The sequence below is a fragment of the Festucalex cinctus genome, chromosome 6 (genome assembly GCF_051991245.1).
Source record: "Festucalex cinctus isolate MCC-2025b chromosome 6, RoL_Fcin_1.0, whole genome shotgun sequence".
NCBI classification, from domain to species: Eukaryota; Metazoa; Chordata; class Actinopteri; order Syngnathiformes; family Syngnathidae; genus Festucalex; species Festucalex cinctus.
Window position 1 is genome coordinate 22,845,848 of NC_135416.1, and position 27,403 is coordinate 22,873,250.

The 27,403-nt window shown below is 42.0% G+C and overlaps 1 protein-coding gene across 1 annotated transcript in view; it reads left to right on the forward strand.

Moving 5' to 3' along the window:
* Window positions 1-26,251, forward strand: part of glra3 (glycine receptor, alpha 3) — a 311,990-nt gene extending 285,739 nt beyond the window's left edge. The window contains exons 7-9 of the mRNA XM_077524973.1: window positions 16,654-16,868; window positions 19,548-19,694; window positions 24,438-26,251. Coding sequence (XP_077381099.1) covers window positions 16,654-16,868; window positions 19,548-19,694; window positions 24,438-24,746 — 671 coding nt within the window. The 3' untranslated portion in view covers window positions 24,747-26,251. The remainder of the gene's footprint in view (window positions 1-16,653; window positions 16,869-19,547; window positions 19,695-24,437) is intronic.
* The last annotated feature ends 1,152 nt before the right edge of the window (window positions 26,252-27,403 follow it).

The window sequence follows — 27,403 nt, forward strand, 5'->3', positions numbered from 1 at the left end:
AGCATGGGACTTTGAAATATTTCAGGCAGGCATCAGACTTCGAAAAAATTCTGGCCAGCATGGGACTTTGAAATATTTCAGGCAGGCATCAGACTTAGAAAAAATTCTGGCCAACATGGGACTTTGAAAATTTTCAGCCAGGCGTCAGACTTAGAAAAAATTCTGGCCAGCATGGGACTTTGAAAATTTTCAGCCAGGCATCAGACTTAGAAAAAATTCTGGCCAGCATGGGACTTTGAAAATTTTCGGCCAGGCGTCAGACTTAGAAAAAATTCTGGCCAGCATGGGACTTTGAAAATTTTCGACCAGGCGTCAGACTTAGAAAAAATTCTGGCCAGCATGGGACTTTGAAAATTTTCAGCCAGGCGTCAGACTTCAAAAAAATTCTGGCCAGCATGGGACTTTGAAAATTTTCGACCAGGCGTCAGACTTAGAAAAAAATTCTGGCCAGCATGGGACTTTGAAATATTTCAGGCAGGCATCAGACTGAACATTTTCGGCCAGGCGTCAGACTTAGAAAAAATTCTGGCCAGCATGGGACTTTGAAATATTTCAGGCAGGCGTCAGACTTAGAAAAAATTCTGGCCAGCATGGGACTTTGAAATATTTCAGGCAGGCGTCAGACTTTGAAAATTTTCGGCCAGGCGTCAGACTTAGAAAAAATTCTGGCCAGCATGGGACTTTGAAATATTTCAGGCAGTCATCAGACTTTGAACATTTTCGGCCAGGCTTCAGACTTAGAAAAAATTCTGGCCAGCATGGGACTTTGAAAATTTCCGACCAGGCGTCAGACTTAGAAAAAATTCTGGCCAGCATGGGACTTTGAAATATTTCAGGCAGGCATCAGACTTAGAAAAAATTCTGGCCAGCATGGGACTTTAAAAATTTTCAGCCAGGCGTCAGACTTCGAAAAAATTCTGGCCAGCATGGGACTTTGAAATATTTCCGGCAGGCATCAGACTTAGAAAAAATTCTGGCCAACATGGGACTTTGAAAATTTTCAGCCAGGCGTCAGACTTAGAAAAAATTCTGGCCAGCATGGGACTTTGAAAATTTCCGGCCAGGCGTCAGACTTCAAAAAAATTCTGGCCAGCATGGGACTTTGAAAATTTTCGGCCAGGCGTCAGACTTAGAAAAAATTCTGGCCAGCATGGGACTTTGAAATATTTCAGGCAGGCATCAGACTTCGAAAAAATTCTGGCCAGCATGGGACTTTGAAATATTTCAGGCAGGCATCAGACTTAGAAAAAATTCTGGCCAACATGGGACTTTGAAAATTTTCGACCAGGCGTCAGACTTAGAAAAAATTCTGGCCAGCATGGGACTTTGAAAATTTTCGACCAGGCGTCAGACTTAGAAAAAATTCTGGCCAGCATGGGACTTTGAAATATTTCAGGCAGGCATCAGACTTTGAAAAAATCTGACAACCAGGCCAGAGAGCGGGTCGTCTGCCCGAGGAGGCCGCCCCAACACTCCTCTTTGTCGGACATAAGTCTGGCGAGCCTCCCTTGTTCAGCCCTGGAGGTGTCACGTCTGAAATTGCTCCCTTCTGAAATCGTGACAACTCCATTTTGCGGTTTGGGTGGAAAGGTGCCCAGATAGGGAACCGGGTGCCCTATCTGCAGCGCCCCCCGATGGTGGCCCGCGGTACTGCAACCCTGGTAACCCAGGCTATTGAAATGAATGGTGTGGGACTTTGAAAAAATTCAGGCAGGCGTCAGACTTTGAACATTTTCGGCCAGGCGTCAGACTTAGAAAAAATTCTGGCCAGCATGGGACTTTGAAAATTTTCGACCAGGCGTCAGACTTAGAAAAAATTCTGGCCAGCATGGGACTTTGAAATATTTCAGGCAGTCATCAGACTTTGAACATTTTCGGCCAGGCTTCAGACTTAGAAAAAATTCTGGCCAGCATGGGACTTTGAAAATTTCCGACCAGGCGTCAGACTTAGAAAAAATTCTGGCCAGCATGGGACTTTGAAATATTTCAGGCAGGCATCAGACTTAGAAAAAATTCTGGCCAGCATGGGACTTTGAAAATTTTCAGCCAGGCGTCAGACTTCGAAAAAATTCTGGCCAGCATGGGACTTTGAAATATTTCCGGCAGGCATCAGACTTAGAAAAAATTCTGGCCAACATGGGACTTTGAAAATTTTCAGCCAGGCGTCAGACTTAGAAAAAATTCTGGCCAGCATGGGACTTTGAAAATTTCCGGCCAGGCGTCAGACTTCAAAAAAATTCTGGCCAGCATGGGACTTTGAAAATTTTCGACCAGGCGTCAGACTTAGAAAAAATCTGGCCAGCATGGGACTTTGAAAATTTTCGGCCAGGCGTCAGACTTAGAAAAAATTCTGGCCAGCATGGGACTTTGAAATATTTCAGGCAGGCATCAGACTTTGAACATTTTCGGCCAGGCTTCAGACTTAGAAAAAATTCTGGCCAGCATGGGACTTTGAAAATTTTCGACCAGGCGTCAGACTTAGAAAAAATTCTGGCCAGCATGGGACTGAAAATTTTCGACCGGGCGTCAGACTTAGAAAAAATTCTGGCCAGCATGGGACTTTGAAATATTTCAGGCAGGCGTCAGACTTTGAAAATTTTCGGCCAGGCGTCAGACTTAGAAAAAATTCTGGCCAGCATGGGACTTTGAAATATTTCAGGCAGGCATCAGACTTTGAACATTTTCGGCCAGGCTTCAGACTTAGAAAAAATTCTGGCCAGCATGGGAATTTGAAAATTTTCGACCAGGCGTCAGACTTAGAAAAAATTCTGGCCAGCATGGGACTTTGAAAATTTTCGGCCAGGCGTCAGACTTAGAAAAAATTCTGGCCAGCATGGGACTTTGAAAATTTTCGGCCAGGCGTCAGACTTAGAAAAAATTCTGGCCAGCGTGGGACTTTGAAAATTTTCCGGCAGGCATCAGACTTTGAAAAAATCTGACAACCAGGCCAGAGAGCGGGTCGTCTGCCCGAGGAGGCCGCCCCAACACTCCTCTTTGTCGGACATAAGTCTGGCGAGCCTCCCTTGTTCAGCCCTGGAGGTGTCACGTCTGAAATTGCTCCCTTCTGAAATCGTGACAACTCCATTTTGCGGTTTGGGTGGAAAGGTGCCCAGATAGGGAACCGGGTGCCCTATCTGCAGCGCCCCCCGATGGTGGCCCGCGGTACTGCAACCCTGGTAACCCAGGCTATTGAAATGAATGGTGTGGGACTTTGAAAAAATTCAGGCAGGCGTCAGACTTTGAACATTTTCGGCCAGGCGTCAGACTTAGAAAAAATTCTGGCCAGCATGGGACTTTGAAAATTTTCGACCAGGCGTCAGACTTAGAAAAAATTCTGGCCAGCATGGGACTTTGAAAATTTTCGGCCAGGCGTCAGACTTAGAAAAAATTCTGGCCAGCATGGGACTTTGAAAATTTTCGACCAGGCGTCCGACTTAGAAAAAATTCTGGCCAGCAAGGGACTTTGAAAATTTTCGACCAGGCGTCAGACTTAGAAAAAATTCTGGCCAGCATGGGACTTTGAAATATTTCAGGCAGGCGTCAGACTTTGAAAATTTTCGGCCAGGCGTCAGACTTAGAAAAAATTCTGGCCAGCATGGGACTTTGAAAATTTTTCAGCCAGGCATCAGACTGAACATTTTCGGCCAGGCGTCAGACTTAGAAAAAATTCTGGCCAGCATGGGACTTTGAAAATTTTCAGCCAGGCGTCAGACTTCGAAAAAATTCTGGCCAGCATGGGACTTTGAAATATTTCAGGCAGGCATCAGACTTAGAAAAAATTCTGGCCAACATGGGACTTTGAAAATTTTCAGCCAGGCGTCAGACTTAGAAAAAATTCTGGCCAGCATGGGACTTTGAAAATTTTCGGCCAGGCGTCAGACTTAGAAAAAATTCTGGCCAGCATGGGACTTTGAAAATTTTCGACCAGGCGTCAGACTTAGAAAAAATTCTGGCCAGCATGGGACTTTGAAAATTTTCAGCCAGGCGTCAGACTTCAAAAAAATTCTGGCCAGCATGGGACTTTGAAAATTTTCGACCAGGCGTCAGACTTAGAAAAAAATTCTGGCCAGCATGGGACTTTGAAATATTTCAGGCAGGCATCAGACTGAACATTTTCGGCCAGGCGTCAGACTTAGAAAAAATTCTGGCCAGCATGGGACTTTGAAATATTTCAGGCAGGCGTCAGACTTAGAAAAAATTCTGGCCAGCATGGGACTTTGAAATATTTCAGGCAGGCATCAGACTTAGAAAAAAATTCTGGCCAGCATGGGACTTTGAAATATTTCAGGCAGGCATCAGACTTAGAAAAAATTCTGGCCAACATGGGACTTTGAAAATTTTCAGCCAGGCGTCAGACTTAGAAAAAATTCTGGCCAGCATGGGACTTTGAAATATTTCCGGCAGGCATCAGACTTAGAAAAAATTCTGGCCAACATGGGACTTTGAAAATTTTCAGCCAGGCGTCAGACTTAGAAAAAATTCTGGCCAGCATGGGACTTTGAAAATTTTCGGCCAGGCGTCAGACTTAGAAAAAATTCTGGCCAGCATGGGACTTTGAAAATTTTCGACCAGGCGTCAGACTTAGAAAAAATTCTGGCCAGCATGGGACTTTGAAAATTTTCAGCCAGGCGTCAGACTTCAAAAAAATTCTGGCCAGCATGGGACTTTGAAAATTTTCGACCAGGCGTCAGACTTAGAAAAAAATTCTGGCCAGCATGGGACTTTGAAATATTTCAGGCAGGCATCAGACTGAACATTTTCGGCCAGGCGTCAGACTTAGAAAAAATTCTGGCCAGCATGGGACTTTGAAATATTTCAGGCAGGCGTCAGACTTAGAAAAAATTCTGGCCAGCATGGGACTTTGAAATATTTCAGGCAGGCATCAGACTTAGAAAAAAATTCTGGCCAGCATGGGACTTTGAAATATTTCAGGCAGGCATCAGACTTAGAAAAAATTCTGGCCAACATGGGACTTTGAAAATTTTCAGCCAGGCGTCAGACTTAGAAAAAATTCTGGCCAGCATGGGACTTTGAAAATTTTCGGCCAGGCGTCAGACTTAGAAAAAATTCTGGCCAGCATGGGACTTTGAACATTTTCGACCAGGCGTCAGACTTAGAAAAAATTCTGGCCAGCATGGGACTTTGAAATATTTCAGGCAGGCGTCAGACTTAGAAAAAATTCTGGCCAGCATGGGACTTTGAAATATTTCAGGCAGGCATCAGACTTAGAAAAAATTCTGGCCAGCATGGGACTTTGAAATATTTTAGGCAGGCGTCAGACTTTGAAAATTTTCGGCCAGGCGTCAGACTTAGAAAAAATTCTGGCCAGCCAGCATGGGACTTTGAAATATTTCAGGCAGGCATCAGACTTAGAAAAAATTCTGGCCAGCATGTGACTTTGAAAATTTTCGGCCAGGCGTCAGACTTAGAAAAAAATTCTGGCCAGCATGGGACTTTGAAATATTTCAGGCAGGCATCAGACTGAACATTTTCGGCCAGGCGTCAGACTTAGAAAAAATTCTGGCCAGCATGGGACTTTGAAATATTTCAGGCAGGCGTCAGACTTTGAAAATTTTCGGCCAGGCGTCAGACTTAGAAAAAATTCTGGCCAGCATGGGACTTTGAAATATTTCAGGCAGGCATCAGACTTAGAAAAAATTCTGGCCAACATGGGACTTTGAACATTTTCAGCCAGGCGTCAGACTTAGAAAAAATTCTGGCCAGCATGGGACTTTGAAAATTTTCGACCAGGCGTCAGACTTAGAAAAAATTCTGGCCAGCATGGGACTTTGAAAATTTTCGGCCAGGCGTCAGACTTAGAAAAAATTCTGGCCAGCATGGGACTTTGAAAATTTTCGACCAGGCGTCAGACTTTGAACATTTTCGGCCAGGCTTCAGACTTAGAAAAAATTCTGGCCAGCAGGGGACTTTGAAAATTTTCGACCAGGCGTCAGACTTAGAAAAAATTCTGGCCAGCATGGGACTTTGAAAATTTTCGACCAGGCGTCAGACAGAAAAAATTCTGGCCAGCATGGGACTTTGAAATATTTCAGGCAGGCGTCAGACTTTGAAAATTTTCGGCCAGGCGTCAGACTTAGAAAAAATTCTGGCCAGCATGGGACTTTGAAATATTTCAGGCAGGCATCAGACTTTGAACATTTTCGGCCAGGCTTCAGACTTAGAAAAAATTCTGGCCAGCATGGGACTTTGAAAACTTTCGACCAGGCGTCAGACTTAGAAAAAATTCTGGCCAGCATGGGACTTTGAAAATTTTCGGCCAGGCGTCAGACTTAGAAAAAATTCTGGCCAGCGTGGGACTTTGAAAATTTTCCGGCAGGCATCAGACTGAAAAAATCTGACAACCAGGCCAGAGAGCGGGTCGTCTGCCCGAGGAGGCCGCCCCAACACTCCTCTTTGTCGGACATAAGTCTGGCGAGCCTCCCTTGTTCAGCCCTGGAGGTGTCACGTCTGAAATTGCTCCCTTCTGAAATCGTGACAACTCCATTTTGCGGTTTGGGTGGAAAGGTGCCCAGATAGGGAACCGGGTGCCCTATCTGCAGCGCCCCCCGATGGTGGCCCGCGGTACTGCAACCCTGGTAACCCAGGCTATTGAAATGAATAGTGTGGGACTTTGAAAAAATTCAGGCAGGCGCCAGACTTTGAACATTTTCGGCCAGGCGTCAGACTTAGAAAAAATTCTGGCCAGCATGGGACTTTGAAAATTTTCGACCAGGCGTCAGACTTAGAAAAAATTCTGGCCAGCATGGGACTTTGAAAATTTTCGACCAGGTATCAGACTTAGAAAAAATTCTGGCCAGCATGGGACTTAGAAATATTTCAGGCAGGCATCAGACTTTGAAAATTTTCGGCCAGGCGTCAGACTTAGAAAAAATTCTGGCCAGCATGGGACTTTGAAATATTTCAGGCAGGCATCAGACTTTGAACATTTTCGGCCAGGCTTCAGACTTAGAAAAAATTCTGGCCAGCATGGGACTTTGAAAATTTTCGAACAGGCGTCAGACTTAGAAAAATTCTGGCCAGCATGGGACTTTGAAATATTTCAGGCAGGCATCAGACTTAGAAAAAATTCTGGCCAGCATGGGACTTTGAAAATTTTCAGCCAGGCGTCAGACTTCGAAAAAATTCTGGCCAGCATGGGACTTTGAAATATTTCAGGCAGGCATCAGACTTAGAAAAAATTCTGGCCAACATGGGACTTTGAAAATTTTCAGCCAGGCGTCAGACTTAGAAAAAATTCTGGCCAGCATGGGACTTTGAAAATTTTCGGCCAGGCGTCAGACTTAGAAAAAATTCTGGCCAGCATGGGACTTTGAAATATTTCAGGCAGGCGTCAGACTTTGAAAATTTTCGGCCAGGCGTCAGACTTAGAAAAAATTCTGGCCAGCATGGGACTTTGAAAATTTTCGGCCAGGCGTCAGACTTAGAAAAAATTCTGGCCAGCATGGGACTTTGAAAATTTTCAGCCAGGCGTCAGACTTCAAAAAAATTCTGGCCAGCATGGGACTTTGAAAATTTTCGACCAGGCGTCAGACTTAGAAAAAATTCTGGCCAGCATGGGACTTTGAAAATTTTCGGCCAGGCGTCAGACTTAGAAAAAATTCTGGCCAGCATGGGACTTTGAAAATTTTCGACCAGGCGTCAGACTTAGAAAAAATTCTGGCCAGCATGGGACTTTGAAAATTTTCGGCCAGGCGTCAGACTTAGAAAAAATTCTGGCCAGCATGGGACTTTGAAAATTTTCGGCCAGGCGTCAGACTTAGAAAAAATTCTGGCCAGCGTGGGACTTTGAAAATTTTCCGGCAGGCATCAGACTGAAAAAATCTGACAACCAGGCCAGAGAGCGGGTCGTCTGCCCGAGGAGGCCGCCCCAACACTCCTCTTTGTCGGACATAAGTCTGGCGAGCCTCCCTTGTTCAGCCCTGGAGGTGTCACGTCTGAAATTGCTCCCTTCTGAAATCGTGACAACTCCATTTTGCGGTTTGGGTGGAAAGGTGCCCAGATAGGGAACCGGGTGTCCTATCTGCAGCGCCCCCCGATGGTGGCCCGCGGTACTGCAACCCTGGTAACCCAGGCTATTGAAATGAATGGTGTGGGACTTTGAAAAAATTCAGGCAGGCGTCAGACTTTGAACATTTTCGGCCAGGCGTCAGACTTAGAAAAAATTCTGGCCAGCATGGGACTTTGAAAATTTTCGACCAGGCGTCAGACTTAGAAAAAATTCTGGCCAGCATGGGACTTTGAAAATTTTCGACCAGGTATCAGACTTAGAAAAAATTCTGGCCAGCATGGGACTTTGAAATATTTCAGGCAGGCATCAGACTTTGAAAATTTTCGGCCAGGCGTCAGACTTAGAAAAAATTCTGGCCAGCATGGGACTTTGAAATATTTCAGGCAGGCATCAGACTTTGAACATTTTCGGCCAGGCTTCAGACTTAGAAAAAATTCTGGCCAGCATGGGACTTTGAAAATTTTCGAACAGGCGTCAGACTTAGAAAAATTCTGGCCAGCATGGGACTTTGAAATATTTCAGGCAGGCATCAGACTTAGAAAAAATTCTGGCCAGCATGGGACTTTGAAAATTTTCAGCCAGGCGTCAGACTTCGAAAAAATTCTGGCCAGCATGGGACTTTGAAATATTTCAGGCAGGCATCAGACTTAGAAAAAATTCTGGCCAACATGGGACTTTGAAAATTTTCAGCCAGGCGTCAGACTTAGAAAAAATTCTGGCCAGCATGGGACTTTGAAAATTTTCGGCCAGGCGTCAGACTTAGAAAAAATTCTGGCCAGCATGGGACTTTGAAAATTTTCGACCAGGCGTCAGACTTAGAAAAATTTCTGGCCAGCATGGGACTTTGAAAATTTTCGACCAGGCGTCAGACTTAGAAAAAATTCTGGCCAGCATGGGACTTTGAAATATTTCAGGCAGGCGTCAGACTTTGAAAATTTTCGGCCAGGCGTCAGACTTAGAAAAAATTCTGGCCAGCATGGGACTTTGAAAATTTTCGGCCAGGCGTCAGACTTAGAAAAAAATTCTGGCCAGCATGGGACTTTGAAATATTTCAGGCAGGCATCAGACTGAACATTTTCGGCCAGGCGTCAGACTTAGAAAAAATTCTGGCCAGCATGGGACTTTGAAAATTTTCAGCCAGGCGTCAGACTTAGAAAAAATTCTGGCCAGCATGGGACTTTGAAATATTTCAGGCAGGCATCAGACTTAGAAAAAATTCTGGCCAGCATGGGACTTTGAAAATTTTCGAACAGGCGTCAGACTTAGAAAAATTCTGGCCAGCATGGGACTTTGAAATATTTCAGGCAGGCATCAGACTTAGAAAAAATTCTGGCCAGCATGGGACTTTGAAAATTTTCAGCCAGGCGTCAGACTTCGAAAAAATTCTGGCCAGCATGGGACTTTGAAATATTTCAGGCAGGCATCAGACTTAGAAAAAATTCTGGCCAGCATGGGACTTTGAAAATTTTCGGCCAGGCGTCAGACTTAGAAAAAATTCTGGCCAGCATGGGACTTTGAAAATTTTCGACCAGGCGTCAGACTTAGAAAAATTTCTGGCCAGCATGGGACTTTGAAAATTTTCGACCAGGCGTCAGACTTAGAAAAAATTCTGGCCAGCATGGGACTTTGAAATATTTCAGGCAGGCATCAGACTGAACATTTTCGGCCAGGCGTCAGACTTAGAAAAAATTCTGGCCAGCATGGGACTTTGAAAATTTTCAGCCAGGCGTCAGACTTCAAAAAAATTCTGGCCAGCATGGGACTTTGAAAATTTTCGACCAGGCGTCAGACTTAGAAAAAATTCTGGCCAGCATGGGACTTTGAAAATTTTCGGCCAGGCGTCAGACTTAGAAAAAATTCTGGCCAGCATGGGACTTTGAAAATTTTCGACCAGGCGTCAGACTTTGAACATTTTCGGCCAGGCTTCAGACTTAGAAAAAATTCTGGCCAGCAGGGGACTTTGAAAATTTTCGACCAGGCGTCAGACTTAGAAAAAATTCTGGCCAGCATGGGACTTTGAAAATTTTCGACCAGGCGTCAGACAGAAAAAATTCTGGCCAGCATGGGACTTTGAAATATTTCAGGCAGGCGTCAGACTTTGAAAATTTTCGGCCAGGCGTCAGACTTAGAAAAAATTCTGGCCAGCATGGGACTTTGAAATATTTCAGGCAGGCATCAGACTTTGAACATTTTCGGCCAGGCTTCAGACTTAGAAAAAATTCTGGCCAGCATGGGACTTTGAAAACTTTCGACCAGGCGTCAGACTTAGAAAAAATTCTGGCCAGCATGGGACTTTGAAAATTTTCGACCAGGTGTCAGACAGAAAAAATTCTGGCCAGCATGGGACTTTGAAATATTTCAGGCAGGCGTCAGACTTTGAAAATTTTCGGCCAGGCGTCAGACTTAGAAAAAATTCTGGCCAGCATGGGACTTTGAAATATTTCAGGCAGGCATCAGACTTTGAACATTTTCGGCCAGGCTTCAGACTTAGAAAAAATTCTGGCCAGCATGGGACTTTGAAAACTTTCGACCAGGCGTCAGACTTAGAAAAAATTCTGGCCAGCATGGGACTTTGAAATATTTCAGGCAGGCGTCAGACTTCGAAAAAATTCTGGCCAGCATGGGACTTTGAAATATTTCAGGCAGGCATCAGACTTAGAAAAAATTCTGGCCAACATGGGACTTTGAAAATTTTCAGCCAGGCGTCAGACTTAGAAAAAATTCTGGCCAGCATGGGACTTTGAAATATTTCAGGCAGGCGTCAGACTTAGAAAAAATTCTGGCCAGCATGGGACTTTGAAATATTTCAGGCAGGCATCAGACTGAACATTTTCGGCCAGGCGTCAGACTTAGAAAAAATTCTGGCCAGCATGGGACTTTGAAAAAATTCAGGCAGGCGTCAGACTTTGAACATTTTCGGCCAGGCGTCAGACTTTGAAAAAATTCTGGCCAGCATGGGACTTTGAAAATTTTCGGCCAGGCGTCAGACTTAGAAAAAATTCTGGCCAGCATGGGACTTTGAATATTTTCTGCAAGGCATCAGACTTTGAAAATTTTCGGCCAGGCGTCAGACTTTGAAAAAATTCTGGCCAGCATGGGACTTTGAAAATTTTCAGCCAGGCATCAGACTTAGAAAAAATTCTGGCCAGCATGGGACTTTGAAAATTTTCAGCCAGGCGTCAGACTTCGAAAAAATTCTGGCCAGCATGGGACTTTGAAATATTTCAGGCAGGCATCAGACTTAGAAAAAATTCTGGCCAACATGGGACTTTGAAAATTTTCAGCCAGGCGTCAGACTTAGAAAAAATTCTGGCCAGCATGGGACTTTGAAAATTTTCAGCCAGGCGTCAGACTTAGAAAAAATTCTGGCCAGCATGGGACTTTGAAAATTTTCGGCAAGGCATCAGACTTTGAAAATTTTCGGCCAGGCGTCAGACTTAGAAAAAATTCTGGCCAGCATGGGACTTTGAAATATTTCAGGCAGGCGTCAGACTTTGAACATTTTCGGCCAGGCGTCAGACTTAGAAAAAATTCTGGCCAGCATGGGACATAGAAAATTTTCGGCCAGGCGTCAGACTTTGAAAACATCTGACAACCAGGCCAGAGAGCGGGTCGTCTGCCCGAGGAGGCCGCCCCAACACTCCTCTTTGTCGGACATAAGTCTGGCGAGCCTCCCTTGTTCAGCCCTGGAGGTGTCACGTCTGAAATTGCTCCCTTCTGAAATCGTGACAACTCCATTTTGCGGTTTGGGTGGAAAGGTGCCCAGATAGGGAACCGGGTGCCCTATCTGCAGCGCCCCCCGATGGTGGCCCGCGTTACTGCAACCCTGGTAACCCAGGCTATTGAAATGAATGGTATGGGACTTTGAAAAAATTCAGGCAGGCATCAGACTTTGAACATTTTCGGCCAGGCGTCAGACTTTGAAAAAATTCTGGCCAGCATGGGACTTTGAAAATTTTCAGCCAGGCGTCAGACTTAGAAAAAATTCTGGCCAGCATGGGACTTTGAAAACTTTCGACCAGGCGTCAGACTTAGAAAAAATTCTGGCCAGCATGGGACTTTGAAATATTTCAGGCAGGCGTCAGACTTCGAAAAAATTCTGGCCAGCATGGGACTTTGAAATATTTCAGGCAGGCATCAGACTTAGAAAAAATTCTGGCCAACATGGGACTTTGAAAATTTTCAGCCAGGCGTCAGACTTAGAAAAAATTCTGGCCAGCATGGGACTTTGAAATATTTCAGGCAGGCGTCAGACTTAGAAAAAATTCTGGCCAGCATGGGACTTTGAAATATTTCAGGCAGGCATCAGACTGAACATTTTCGGCCAGGCGTCAGACTTAGAAAAAATTCTGGCCAGCATGGGACTTTGAAATATTTCAGGCAGGCATCAGACTTAGAAAAAATTCTGGCCAGCATGGGACTTTGAAAAAATTCAGGCAGGCGTCAGACTTTGAACATTTTCGGCCAGGCGTCAGACTTTGAAAAAATTCTGGCCAGCATGGGACTTTGAAAATTTTCGGCCAGGCGTCAGACTTAGAAAAAATTCTGGCCAGCATGGGACTTTGAATATTTTCTGCAAGGCATCAGACTTTGAAAATTTTCGGCCAGGCGTCAGACTTTGAAAAAATTCTGGCCAGCATGGGACTTTGAAAATTTTCAGCCAGGCATCAGACTTAGAAAAAATTCTGGCCAGCATGGGACTTTGAAAATTTTCAGCCAGGCGTCAGACTTCGAAAAAATTCTGGCCAGCATGGGACTTTGAAATATTTCAGGCAGGCATCAGACTTAGAAAAAATTCTGGCCAACATGGGACTTTGAAAATTTTCAGCCAGGCGTCAGACTTAGAAAAAATTCTGGCCAGCATGGGACTTTGAAAATTTTCAGCCAGGCGTCAGACTTAGAAAAAATTCTGGCCAGCATGGGACTTTGAAAATTTTCGGCAAGGCATCAGACTTTGAAAATTTTCGGCCAGGCGTCAGACTTAGAAAAAATTCTGGCCAGCATGGGACTTTGAAATATTTCAGGCAGGCGTCAGACTTTGAACATTTTCGGCCAGGCGTCAGACTTAGAAAAAATTCTGGCCAGCATGGGACATAGAAAATTTTCGGCCAGGCGTCAGACTTTGAAAACATCTGACAACCAGGCCAGAGAGCGGGTCGTCTGCCCGAGGAGGCCGCCCCAACACTCCTCTTTGTCGGACATAAGTCTGGCGAGCCTCCCTTGTTCTGCCCTGGAGGTGTCACGTCTGAAATTGCTCCCTTCTGAAATCGTGACAACTCCATTTTGCGGTTTGGGTGGAAAGGTGCCCAGATAGGGAACCGGGTGCCCTATCTGCAGCGCCCCCCGATGGTGGCCCGCGTTACTGCAACCCTGGTAACCCAGGCTATTGAAATGAATGGTATGGGACTTTGAAAAAATTCAGGCAGGCATCAGACTTTGAACATTTTCGGCCAGGCGTCAGACTTTGAAAAAATTCTGGCCAGCATGGGACTTTGAAAATTTTCGGCCAGGCGTCAGACTTAGAAAAAATTCTGGCCAGCATGGGACTTTGAATATTTTCGGCAAGGCATCAGACTTTGAAAATTTTCGGCCAGGCGTCAGACTTAGAAAAAATTCTGGCCAGCATGGGACTTTGAAAATTTTCGGCAAGGCATCAGACTTTGAAAATTTTCGGCCAGGCGTCAGACTTAGAAAAAATTCTGGCCAGCATGGGACTTTGAAATATTTCAGGCAGGCATCAGACTTAGAAAAAATTCTGGCCAACATGGGACTTTGAAAATTTTCAGCCAGGCGTCAGACTTAGAAAAAATTCTGGCCAGCATGGGACTTTGAAAATTTTCGGCCAGGCGTCAGACTTAGAAAAAATTCTGGCCAGCATGGGACTTTGAAAATTTTCGACCAGGCGTCAGACTTAGAAAAAATTTTGGCCAGCATGGGACTTTGAAAATTTTCGGCCAGGCGTCAGACTTAGAAAAAATTCTGGCCAGCATAGGACTTTGAAATATTTCAGGCAGGCATCAGACTTAGAAAAAATTCTGGCCAGCATGGGACTTTGAAAATTTTCGGCCAGGCGTCAGACTTAGAAAAAATTCTGGCCAGCGTGGGACTTTGAAAATTTTCGACCAGGCGTCAGACTTAGAAAAAATTCTGGCCAGCATGGGACTTTGAAAATTTTCGGCCAGGCGTCAGACTTAGAAAACATCTGACAACCAGGCCAGAGAGCGGGTCGTCTGCCCGAGGAGGCCGCCCCAACACTCCTCTTTGTCGGACATAAGTCTGGCGAGCCTCCCTTGTTCAGCCCTGGAGGTGTCACGTCTGAAATTGCTCCCTTCTGAAATCGTGACAACTCCCTTTTGCGGTTTGGGTGGAAAGGTGCCCAGATAGGGAACCGGGTGCCCTATCTGCAGCGCCCCCCGATGGTGGCCCGCGTTACTGCAACCCTGGTAACCCAGGCTATTGAAATGAATGGTATGGGACTTTGAAAAAATTCAGGCAGGCATCAGACTTTGAACATTTTCGGCCAGGCGTCAGACTTAGAAAAAATTCTGGCCAGCATGGGACTTTGAAAAAATTCTGGCCAGCATGGGACTTTGAAAATGTTCGGCCAGGCGTCAGACTTAGAAAAAAATTCTGGCCAGCATGGGACTTTGAAAATTTTCGGCCAGGCGTCAGACTTAGAAAAAATTCTGGCCAGCATGGGACTTTGAAAATTTTCGGCAAGGCATCAGACTTTGAAAATTTTCGGCCAGGCGTCAGACTTAGAAAAAATTCTGGCCAGCATGGGACTTTGAAATATTTCAGGCAGGCGTCAGACTTTGAAAATTTTCGGCCAGGCGTCAGACTTAGAAAAAATTCTGGCCAGCATGGGACTTTGAAAATTTTCGGCCAGGCGTCAGACTTTGAAAACATCTGACAACCAGGCCAGAGAGCGGGTCGTCTGCCCGAGGAGGCCGCCCCAACACTCCTCTTTGTCGGACATAAGTCTGGCGAGCCTCCCTTGTTCAGCCCTGGAGGTGTCACGTCTGAAATTGCTCCCTTCTGAAATCGTGACAACTCCATTTTGCGGTTTGGGTGGAAAGGTGCCCAGATAGGGAACCGGGTGCCCTATCTGCAGCGCCCCCCGATGGTGGCCCGCGTTACTGCAACCCTGGTAACCCAGGCTATTGAAATGAATGGTTTGGGACTTTGAAAAAATTCAGGCCAGCATGGGACTTTGAAAATTTTCAGCCAGGCGTCAGACTTAGAAAAAATTCTGGCCAGCATGGGACTTTGAAAATTTTCGGCAAGGCATCAGACTTTGAAAATTTTCGGCCAGGCGTCAGACTTAGAAAAAATTCTGGCCAGCATGGGACTTTGAAATATTTCAGGCAGGCGTCAGACTTTGAACATTTTCGGCCAGGCGTCAGATTTAGAAAAAATTCTGGCCAGCATGGGACTTTGAAAATTTTCGGCCAGGCGTCAGACTTTGAAAAAAATTCTGGCCAGCATGGGACTTTGAAAAAATTCTGGCCAGCATGGGACTTTGAAAAAATTCTGGCCAGCATGGGACTTTGAAAATTTTCGACCAGGCGTCAGACTTAGAAAAAATTCTGGCCAGCATGGGACTTTGAAAATTTTCAGCCAGGCATCAGACTTAGAAAAAATTCTGGCCAGCATGGGACTTTGAAAATTTTCGGCCAGGCGTCAGACTTAGAAAAAATTCTGGCCAGCATGGGACTTTGAAAATTTTCGGCCAGGCGTCAGACTTAGAAAAAATTCTGGCCAGCATGGGACTTTGAAAATTTTCGGCCAGGCGTCAGACTTTGAAAAAAATTCTGGCCAGCATGGGACTTTGAAAAAATTCTGGCCAGTATGGGACTTTGAAAATTTTCAGCCAGGCATCAGACTTAGAAAAGATTCTGGCCAGCATGGGACTTTGAAAATTTTCAGCCAGGCGTCAGACTTTGAAAATTCAACTCATTCCCCAAAAATAAAAAAGTACACTGATTTTTGCAGATCTTAACATTCACCAAAACCCATTGAGCTTGACACACTCATCACACCTGGCAAAACAAAAATTCACATGTAAAGGTTTATTATGCCATTTTCAAAGAAACTCTGCTCCCAATGTGCCAGTACCCCAACGTGCAAGTACCCCAACGTGCAAGTACCCCAACGTGGCCCGGGCTGCGAGGGCCCTTTATAGCTGCTTGCAGCTCTAGTTTTTTTGTTTTTTTGTTTTTTTACTGTATTAAAAAAATATATATATTGAAATGATTTAATGGGATTCCTTGCAATCAAACTTACTATGACATCTAGGAGGGGAACTTGGGGGTTGCTAATGGCAACTAGCAGCACCCTGAGCCTGAAGAATGAGCAAACCATAAGTGCCTAACTGGCAATTGTGAAACAGAGACAATGGTGACAAGCAAAGTAGAAGTAATATTGCAGCACTTTCTTTTCTCTGAAGTTACACCTAAATACTAGCAGCAGTACCAGCAGTCCCTAGTGGAACTGTAAACAAGCAAAATGACGTCACAAGCAAGCATAAAAACTGGAAGGCGACATTTCCAGATGAAATGCATAACAAAGTATTTTGTGGTTAATTGTTACACAAAAATGTTTATCACTGTGCTGTGTTGCAGGTAAATTTACTTGTATTGAAGTGCGGTTCCACTTGGAGCGTCAAATGGGTTACTACCTGATCCAAATGTACATCCCATCTCTGCTGATTGTTATTCTATCCTGGGTGTCCTTTTGGATAAACATGGATGCGGCCCCGGCCAGAGTGGCGCTTGGCATCACTACTGTCCTCACGATGACAACACAGAGCTCAGGCTCCAGAACGTCACTGCCAAAGGTCAGTTTGGGAGTTTTTTGGTTTGGTTTGGTTTTTGATTAGCTTGTGTTTGGTTGACTTTCATTCAGATGCTACATGCTCCTTTTAACATCCAAACACAATATGAGTGGTGCCTACCTCAATGCATGCACATGCTAAGTATACTGGCAGTCCAAACGATGGTGTGGGAATTTTTTATTTATTTATTTATTTATACTGGTGGGAATGGGCTTCCATAGGGAAGCAGAGACAAGGAGGCAGAGGAGTAATTTAAAATAAAAAATAAGAATAATAATTAAAAATGGGCTTTTCTTTCAATAAACCAAACGAGGTGGTGAACTCTGTGACCGGCAAAAAAAACAAAGTACAAAAGCTCAAGTAGCATGGCAAGACGTGGGCGAACAACAAGCCATGACATCAACAGCAACTCTGGCAGTAACAAACAAACATAGGGCCATTATAAGACTAAACAAAAAAAAAAAAAAAAAAGCTACACCAACACTAATTGACGTGAGACATACCTGGGCAAGACAAAAGTAACCGAGGGGGAGCTCCAGGTGGAGTAGTGGAACCGTCACTTGCCTTTGGTGCCGGTTGGCGTGGGTTCGATCCTCCGCCTGGGAGAGGCCCATGTATGTGGCCTACAAGAAATAGGCCACGTGTGTGAGTGGGTGTTTTTTTTTTTTTTTTAATTTTTAAAAAAAGGAACCGAGGGCACTAATTGGTTGACATACGACGAAGGGCAGGCGAACACAGGTGGATCACATAAACTTGACGAGACAAGGGAAGGACACAGGGACAATGTAACAAAACAAAGATCACACAGACAAAGAACAAGAAAACCCAGGGCTCCAGGTGGAGGAGTGGAACCGTCACTTGACTTTGGTGCCGGTTGGCGTGGGTTTAATCCTTTGCCTGGGAGACCCATGTATGGCATGAAGTAAGCATGTGTGAGTGAGTGAGTGAATGATTTAAAAAACAACAACAAAAAAACAAAATTAAACAAAAAAAACAACAACAACCACATAGAACCCATACATGACAACTGTGCTTATGACTGAACATGTTTAGAGTTCTTTTTTAAAAAAAAAAAAAAAGAAAAAAAAAAAAGGCAATGAGCCTGCGGTGTCCTGCAACCTCCTTTGCAGCACAGACCAGGCGAGTCACTTCAGTGTATTTGACTGATATAAATGAAATTAATAAAAACTAATGATTCTGTATAAAACGTACCTTTACACCGGGGGTGTCCAAACTTTTTCAGTTGAGGGCCACATACAGACAATCAGAAGGACGCAAGGGCCACATAATGTTATGAAGAGAAATTGTGTTTAGTCCTCAAAATTGTACAAATTATTTGTGCTTTGGCATATTTAGAAAAATGCTACAGTATATAATTTATATATTTAAATAATATATAATTTATTTGTAATATGGCAGGAAGGTTATTGTAGTTTTGGAATTTTTCATTTTAGTTAGTTTTTATTCATTTTCAGGGTGGTTCTGTTAGTTTTTATCAGCTTTAGTTCTTTAATAAATGTTTAGTTTTAGTTTAGTTTTAGTTAGTTTCAGTATTAGTTATTTTTAAAAACGTGTATTACTTGTGCGAAATATTTAAAAAACACCATGGGAGCGACGTCATCTTTTGGTGCTTTTCTATTGGCTGCTGCTAGACAACGTGACTTGTGTGTGACATACTTTCAAATGTCATTATTCCGGTTTATATCCAAATAAATCTACTAAAAATCGCATTTAAAATCATCCCCAAAGGTTCATGCATTAAATTAATTACGAAAGACTAATACGAAGGACATTTTTGCTAGTTAGTTTTAGTTTTGTAAACATAAAATATAGTTTTAGTTACTTTTCGGTTTTTTAAAGAGCATTTTCGTTTTTATTTTATTTCGGTAACAATATTGTTTTTCTGAATTTTAGTTTTTTCATTAGTTTAGTTAACTAAAATAACCTTTTAATGTTTTTTGATACCTTCCCGTCTTACTTTGACCATCTCCAAACATTTTTTGTTTTGTTTATTTTATTTGAACTGAGTCAAATGCCATTTTTAGCATATGTCGCGGGCCACTGAAAGATGGATGGCCGCAAATGGCCCCCGGGCCGTAGTTTGGACACCACTGCTTTACACGATTACGATGCATGTAGTTGTTGCAGTTGCTGTTGTCTTTTCAAAGAATCTAATCGGATTTCAAGGATGTGTTGATTAAACACGCTGTGCATCTGTTGTGTGTGTGAGAACGAGCCCTTCAGTCTTCTTCTGGTATCTTGTATGCATGAGAAAAAATCAGACATGGAGCACTTTGTTACGTAAGCCTTATTAGCACACCCGTTTCTCTCACATGTATTGTACACATACGCCACATAAAAGTATGCGTATGCAGGAGCAAGGAGGTTTATCGTGTTCCCAGTGCCAAACAGAGCTTTGCACTCCACTATGTTACGCATGTCTGAATGCGGTATAATTTCATTAAAAAATCAGGTCACATCCTCTGACACTACAGGCATCAGTTGCACAAGTAGCTCCTAGTCTAAAATCATGTTTGAAATGGTTTGAGGAGGATTTGCTGGAAAACAACAATTACCACAGTAAGGGTCACATGGGCTTTTGAATGAATTAATTGCGTATCAACAAGTTCCTTGATTCATGTCCAAATGTGGGTCATTACAAATTAGTTGTGTCTCTCACAGGTCTCCTATGTGAAGGCCATAGACATCTGGATGGCCGTGTGCCTTCTGTTTGTCTTCTCTGCACTGTTGGAGTATGCTGCGGTTAATTTTGTTTCAAGACAGCATAAAGAGCTGCTACGATTGAAGCGACATCCCAAGAAGAGCAAGGTAGTCAAAAACCATACTCTTGTATTTGTGTCTTTGTCTATTGACGGACAATAAAAAGGTTCTCTTTGCAACGTGTCATCTTAAAGACATCAGGATTTAGGATACCTCCCAGTGGTGGCACGCTTGTATTACATTTGCGTGCAGCAACTAGAAATGAGAAGGGAGGTTTCTAAGCCCTCTGACTGAGCATGATTAAGTTTCTTCACCTCATCGCTATGTTAGTGCATGCTCTGCATGGCAGCATCACTGGAGTCGTGTTTTTTTGACAAGCCACCTAAACAATATGAGCCTGATGTTGGTGCATGATATGAATCTTTGTGGACTGAGAGAATCAACATTCAGTCTAGTGATAGACCGATACGATTTTTTCAGGGCCGATGCCGATACCGATTATTAGTCATCAAGGAGGCCGATAACCGATATTTCAAGTCGATATCATTTGCAGTAAAAGAGAAAATAATAGTGTAAAAAAATATCTAATAAACTTTTCTTTTAATTTTAAACATAGAAACAATAGAAAGTTTTGTTTAATTAAAAATTTTAACAGAAATTGTAGAAAATGTAGGGAACTTCCAGGGTCATCAGCATGTATTAAGCTAAATTCAAAACTAAGCAAGCAAATAAATAGTTTTCTACTGTAAATAAAGTTTTCCAAAATGTCAACATAATTTCTAATTTTTTAAGTATTATTTTTAATAAATTAAAAAGTGTTGGGACTTCCCAGTGTTTGCAGTAAATAAAAAAATAAATAAATGATAAATACGTTTTTTAAAGTTTAAATAAAGTTTTCCAAAATGTCAACATAATTTCTAAATGTATTTTTTTAATTATTTAATGGCATAACTTGATTCCAGCTTTATTGGCCTTCAGATTTGTAAAAAGGCAGATGCCGATATTTGTGAACAAGCCAAACATCGGCACCGATAATCGGCCCGGTCGATAATCGGTCTATCCCTAGTCAACTGCAGATAACATCTTCAATCTAATGGAAACGTGGTGGAATATATTTTATTCCATAAGATGCTTTGCATAAAAAGCAATTCCATATTAAACCACTTCTTCCTGCTGAACAAAACAAAGATTAGAAAATCTACTGTAAATCTGACAGCAAAATGTTAGTACAGTAATTATATTTTCAAGTAATTTTCTCCTTCTGGATTCTGTCTAGTATTTCTGGAACAGGCAAAAAATAAATAAAAAATCATATTGAGGTACAGAAAAAATATAAGTAAGTTTGGGGAAGCCAGCAACCGGATAAAAGTCATGTTTCATTTGATTTAACTTGTCCCGAGTGCATGGAAAATTGATGTATCTGCCCATCATGCATAACATTGCATTTCAATCTCAAAAAGCACACCCAAAAAATGTCCAGCTGTCACCATGAAATGCTGAGTTGAAAGGAGGCTAGTCACAGGTGATACGGCATGACTCCTGCTTGTGACTGCCTCCAAAACAACACTTAGATCCAAAGTGTGTCCAAACTTTTTCATTTGAGGCTCCACATACAAAAAATCAGAAGGACGCAAGGCCCACATAATGTTATGAAGAGAAATTGTGTTTAGCCCTAAAAATTCTACAAATATTTTTTTTTTTTTTTTGCATATTTTGAAAAATGCTACAGTATATAAACCAATTTAAATATGGGGTTATTATAGTTTTGGAATTTTTCATTTGAGTTAGTTTTTATTAGTTTTCAGGGTCGTTCTGTTAGTTTTGATTAGTTTAGTTCTTTAAAAAAAAATGCTTAGTTTTACTTTAGTTTGTTAGTTTCAGTATTAGTATTAGGTTTTTTTTTTTTAAATGCGTATTACTTGTGCACAATATTTAAAAAAACACCATGGAAGCAATGTCATCTGATGGTGCTTTTCTATTGGCTGCTGCTAGATGACGTCACTTCTGTATGACATACTTTCAAACGTCATTATTCCGGTTTATATCAAAATAAATCTACTAAAAATCATATTTAAAATCATCCCCAAAGGCTTATGCATTAAATTAATTACCAAAGACGAACACGTGTCACACTGCGGTGAGGTTGTCCTGTCTAGGGTTTTTTCTTTCTTGTCATTTCCTGTTTTATTTTGAAGATCCTGACTCTCCTCTCGTTTCAGGTCACTTGCCCTTCCACATGTGGTGTCAGTGTCAACCCTGATTCCTGATTGTGTCCACCTGTTTCCCATTACCCTCATGTGTTAAATAGTCTGCGTCTCCCCTGTCTTGTGCCAAAGTGTTTCGTCCTGATCACACAAGCCCGTACAGCCTTGAGCCACAGCTTGCTATTGTTTGTCTCACGTGAGAAACTTTTGTTTGTACTTTTCATAGCCACAGTTTAGTGTTTAGTTTAGGAGTGCTTTTGTTTTTTTGTTGTAGTTTAGATATCCTCCCTTTTGGAGTGCCCTTAGTTTTGCTTTTTCATAGCCCTTGTTTGCTTTCCCCTCAGAGTGGGGTGCCTTTTGTTTAATAAACATATGCATTGGTGGTCAACTCTGCACCTGAGTCCTTAAATCTGCCACAGACTGACAACACGAAAGACATGTTGGCTATATAGTTTTGTAAACATAAAATGTAGTTTGTTAGTTTTCGTTTTTATTTTATTTTGGTAACAATATTATTTTTTTAGTTTTATTTTACAACTAAAATAACCTTTAATGCCACCTGTTTTTTGATACCCTCTCTTCTTACTTTGACCAGCTCCAAACATTTTTGTTTTGTTTATTTTATTTAAACTGAGTCAAATGCCATTTTTAGCATATGTCTGAAAAATGGACGGCGGGCCGCAAATGAATAGTAGTTTGGATACCTCTGACTTAGATCAAACAGAAGCTCTAAAGCTGCATTTCCTCAATAATTTTGGCATGCAAAAATGTTTACACAAGCTAAAGTTTCATTTCATGCGCACCAGTTTGTATCTGCTTATCAGATACTATTTAAGTGGCAAAGTCAGCGATCGCAATTTGTCTTCAAGACTGGCAAATCGCATTGTGCATTCGAAATGAATCTATTTCTTTATGCTCTTACCATAACCTGCTAAATTTGGCAGATGCAATGGGGTGTGTGGGGGTGTGTTGTGTGTGTGTGTGTGTGTGTGGGTGGGGGTGTGTGTGTGGGGGTGTGGGGGTGCCTGGTTAGCAGATCAGCTTCCACATCTGTTCGTGTTATCATTCAAGTTTGTGCCTGATTTTGCACATTCAAACCCTAAGTCATGTGTCATGATCCGGTCCTCGAGGGCCTGAGTCCTGCATTTTTTCGAGGTTTCTCTACTCCAACACACCTGATTCAATGATAAGGATAATAATCAGGCTCCTGCAGAGCTTGCTGATGAGCTCAAATGTGAATCAGGTGTGTTGAATGTGGGGAACCTCTAAAACATGTAGGACTCAGGCCCTCGAAGACCGGACTTTGACACCAAGTCCATAACGTACTCACTATGGACTCCATAGTGAGCAATAATCACCACAGACACCGGGCCAATTTCCCCCGTGGTTTAACTCATTTGCTCCCCAAAACATAAATACGTTCTATTTTAAATGTTACCGCGCTCCCAAAGACTGATTTATGTTTTATATATATATATATATATATATATATATATATATATATATATATATATATATTGAGCATATAGAAGTCTTTGATGCAGCCTCTCAACTGAAGAGAATGCTTGAAGCAATGGTAGTTATTATACTAAAAAATAAAAAATAAATAAATAAAAAATAAACAGCAGGTGGCAACAGAGTATAAGAGATCAACCAGGGCCATGTTACAACAAGCTCTTTTCTCCAGTTTTAAACACATTTGTGAATAATGATGAAACTTTAATGCTAATTACTGCAAAATGGAAACAGAGAGAAATATACTTTTTTTCCTCATGAAAGAAGAGACTTTAATCTTTCGTTTGATAGGTTCCATGTTTTTATAGCAATAGAACACAATATTGTGTGAGCCTTGCAAAATCAGTCAAAATCCAGTCACTCAAAATGGCTGCCGGGAGTGAAAGAGTTAAGACGCAAGATATCATACAGTTGGTTTTTTCCATATTGTAAGCACACACAATATTTTAATAAAGCTGTGATTCTCAACATTTTTACACACCCTTTTTACACATTCTTTTGAAATGTGTTTTGTAAGTCAAGCTGACATTATGATATTGAGCATGATAGACATTCTAAAGTTTACATATACTGTACAAGACAAGCATGTTTCCCCAGCAAGAATGCAAGCACGGGTTTTTTTTTTACACAGGCAGAAAACACAATCAGTTTTGGGAAGCTGGCCGACCGTCACTTTGATTGGAATGAGAAGAAAAAGTGAATCTGAGGAAATGTTGAAAATGTCATTTATTTTGGAGGTCACGCCATCATCATAAGACCTTTATTAACTGTATGTTTTAAGTCATGTTTTAAGTTTTTGTTTTTTTTTCTTCTTTTTTCTCTGTCATTCTAATGTAAAATGTTCTGTTATCAGGAGGGAGGAAATATGGAATATGTTACAGACCTGCGAAGAAAACAGTGGAACAAATTGATGTACTATTTTTTTTTATTTTTGTCCTAAAGCAAATTGAAATGAGAACATCTGATATGTTTGACTTTGGAAGTTCCTCTTTTGCAAAAAAATAAATAAATAATTGTACAAACTTATTCAATTATTTATTTGAACAGTATATTAAGTTTGTGTAATATGGTACTTAATTAGTTCATGCAGCACACGAAGATCATGAAATGAGATCTCCCTTCTGTCCAACAGGAAGGGGAAGTACATGAGACCAGACTGACCTCTGCAGCTGCTGTAACCTCCACTCCCAGCAACAGCAAGGACTCCAAGGGCACCACGAACAATACTGCCACTGCACCGAACACTCAAGGAGCCACGGCAAACGCTGCCGTGAATCCGCCAGGAGGAGGGAAAAGCACTGAGGAAATGCGAAAGTTATTTATCGACCGAGCCAAAAAGATTGACACAGTGTCGCGGGCCGGTTTCCCCCTGGCCTTCCTTTTTTTCAATATATTCTACTGGGTCCTTTATAAGATACTTCGCCATGAAGATTTCCATTAGAGAAAGAAAGACACTGTGTACAATATATTCAGTATGCACAGATAACTCCAAAATGCACTTGTACTGTAGGACATGCTTTCTTCCTTTAGCTCCTGGTCACATTACCTTAACTCCCCTTTATTATGACCTGTGACCTGTGAACTCACATTGCTCCAAAGTTGCCGCAAGCATGCATATACAGAAAGAAATAAGCATAAACAGATGTACAATAATCATGATTTTGTCGTGTTGAAGACAATTTGGCATGACTCAGACAACACAGGGAAACTCATCTTGGAGACTGTTGGACTACTTATGGATGACAGGGTTTGAGATCTGTGGCAGGATTTTCACTGCCGCTACTAATGCCCAATTCCAATTTAGTGCCTACATCATTGTTGGGGTCTGTATTGTTACACCTCCAGTACGTTCAAATAACCATATCCATGATCACTGTGCTTATATGAAGTAAACACCAAAAACAAAACACACATGCCAAAAAGGCAGGCAAGTAAGAAAAAAGTGGAAGCGTCAATAAACATACTGTAATGTTTAGGGCTGGGTATTGATTCAGATTTCCAAAGTCGGTTCGATTCGATTCAGAAGGGCCCGATTCGATTCGTTATTTGAAGGAAAAACACTCCAGAAATTGCTAACGTCCCATTAGCATTTGCTAACTTCCTGTTAGCACGAGGCTTGCGATGTTTTAAAAACAAAGCGTGTTTTGTATTGAAATATACAGTGGATGTAATTTTTAACGTTGTGTATTTAGTATTACAGTTAACTCCAACTGAGGTATCATTAAACAGCTTAAAGGACGCTTTGGGACAACAGAATAACCAGAATGACATACGCTACACAATTGCTAGTTGCTAATGCCATGCAAGCAAAATGGTGCATTCAGGGTACTTTCACAGTGTCGGAAACTTTGGCTTTCTTCGATAATGTGAAAATAATTAGCCATTTAGCTCAATTGGCCGATGTTTGAAGGCCAACAATTGGCCAATTATAATCGGCGGCTGATTAATCGGTCTATTAACTATATTATTAACTATTTGTCTTGCTCAAGGACACTTCAACATTGTCACCAAGGTTGAGGATTGAACCCACAACCTCACAGATGGGAGACGACCACTCTACCACTGAGCCATGCCGCCCCTGACTTGTTTACTTAAACTGCAGTCACATACAATTCATAACTGATATACAATACAGGTCTGATTCGGTTCGAGTATGTCCGATTATGGATTGTTGTTTTGTTTTTTGTTTTTTTGTTTTTTTCAGCTTATACTGCCATGAGACATGTCTAGACTGAATCACATTGGAAAAAGAAATTAGAATTGGGCCACTTAAACTATTTTGTATAAATATAGCTGAGTGTCTTTGACACTGGTTTGAACTCTGCCCACTTTTTCGCTAATTACAACGAATATGCATTTTGATAAAAGTGCAAGAATAAGCATTGACATTTACTTTTGTACAAATCATGGCAAGAATTCCAACTGACTATTCATTTATTTATTTATTTATTTATTGGGATGGGGGGGGGGGGGGGGGCAGTTTTGTCATGTTGAATAGTTTGCGTGTGCGTAAGTTTGTTGTTGTTGAATTCAGCATGGTGGATCTTGAGCTCTGAATCCATCCATGCTGCAGTCGACAACCATGTGTGCATTCTTTGTACTGCATGTTATTTCTGTGGTATCCTACACTTTACACATAAGTTAAGATGAGAAATCCCCCAGTACTCCAGGGCCACATGATTTAGACAACTCATTAGAACTCTCTTGTCACTTTATTTATTAACGTGCAGAGGTGGAAGACCTCTTGCCTGCTTTTAATTTCTTCACTGTAGCAGTGATAGTCTACGTCAAACTTGTCACTGTCACTAACACTGACAATAACTTAAATTTACCAAGGCTCACTCTAAAACACTCAACCCCGTGATTATTTACTTATAGACAATCAGCAAACAAATGGAATGGATAGATACAAACATTATCCATTTATACATTTGCTATTGCACTTATCCTCATGACATGCACTGGAGCCTGCAGTGTCGCAGTTGACTTTGGGCAGGATACACCCTGGTCTGGCCGGCTGTCAATTGCTGGGCACATGCAGGGGTCACCAATTCCGGTCCTCAAGGGCACCTATCCAGTAGGGATGTAACGATATCCAAAGATTACAATACGATATTATCATGATATGAAGGTCACGATATGATAATTATCACGATATTGTGGGGGCGTTGGCGATATTTAAAAAAGAATCACAATATTGGAAAAAAAAGAGCTCATACTAAAAATAATACATAAAAGCAAAGCATATAAACCACCTACAATATCCCATAACAATATTGAGGCACTTACTTGCTAATGCAAGCACACATTGATCGCTTCACAAGCAAATTAGGTTCCCCTTCATCTGACAATTAGCATAGATTTTAAACATAGAAGGCCAAAACATCCCTAATGAAAATTAAATTGCACTAATAAAATAGCCACTAGTGGGTGAACTAGAACTGCACAAATGGAAATCAACCTGACTTTTTTTTAACAGATGTGTTCCTTTTAAATATTGTGAACATGACGATGACGATATTGTGGCAGTTTTAATATCACGATATCACAATATTACCCTTATCGTAACATCGCTACTATCCAGCATGTTTTGAATGT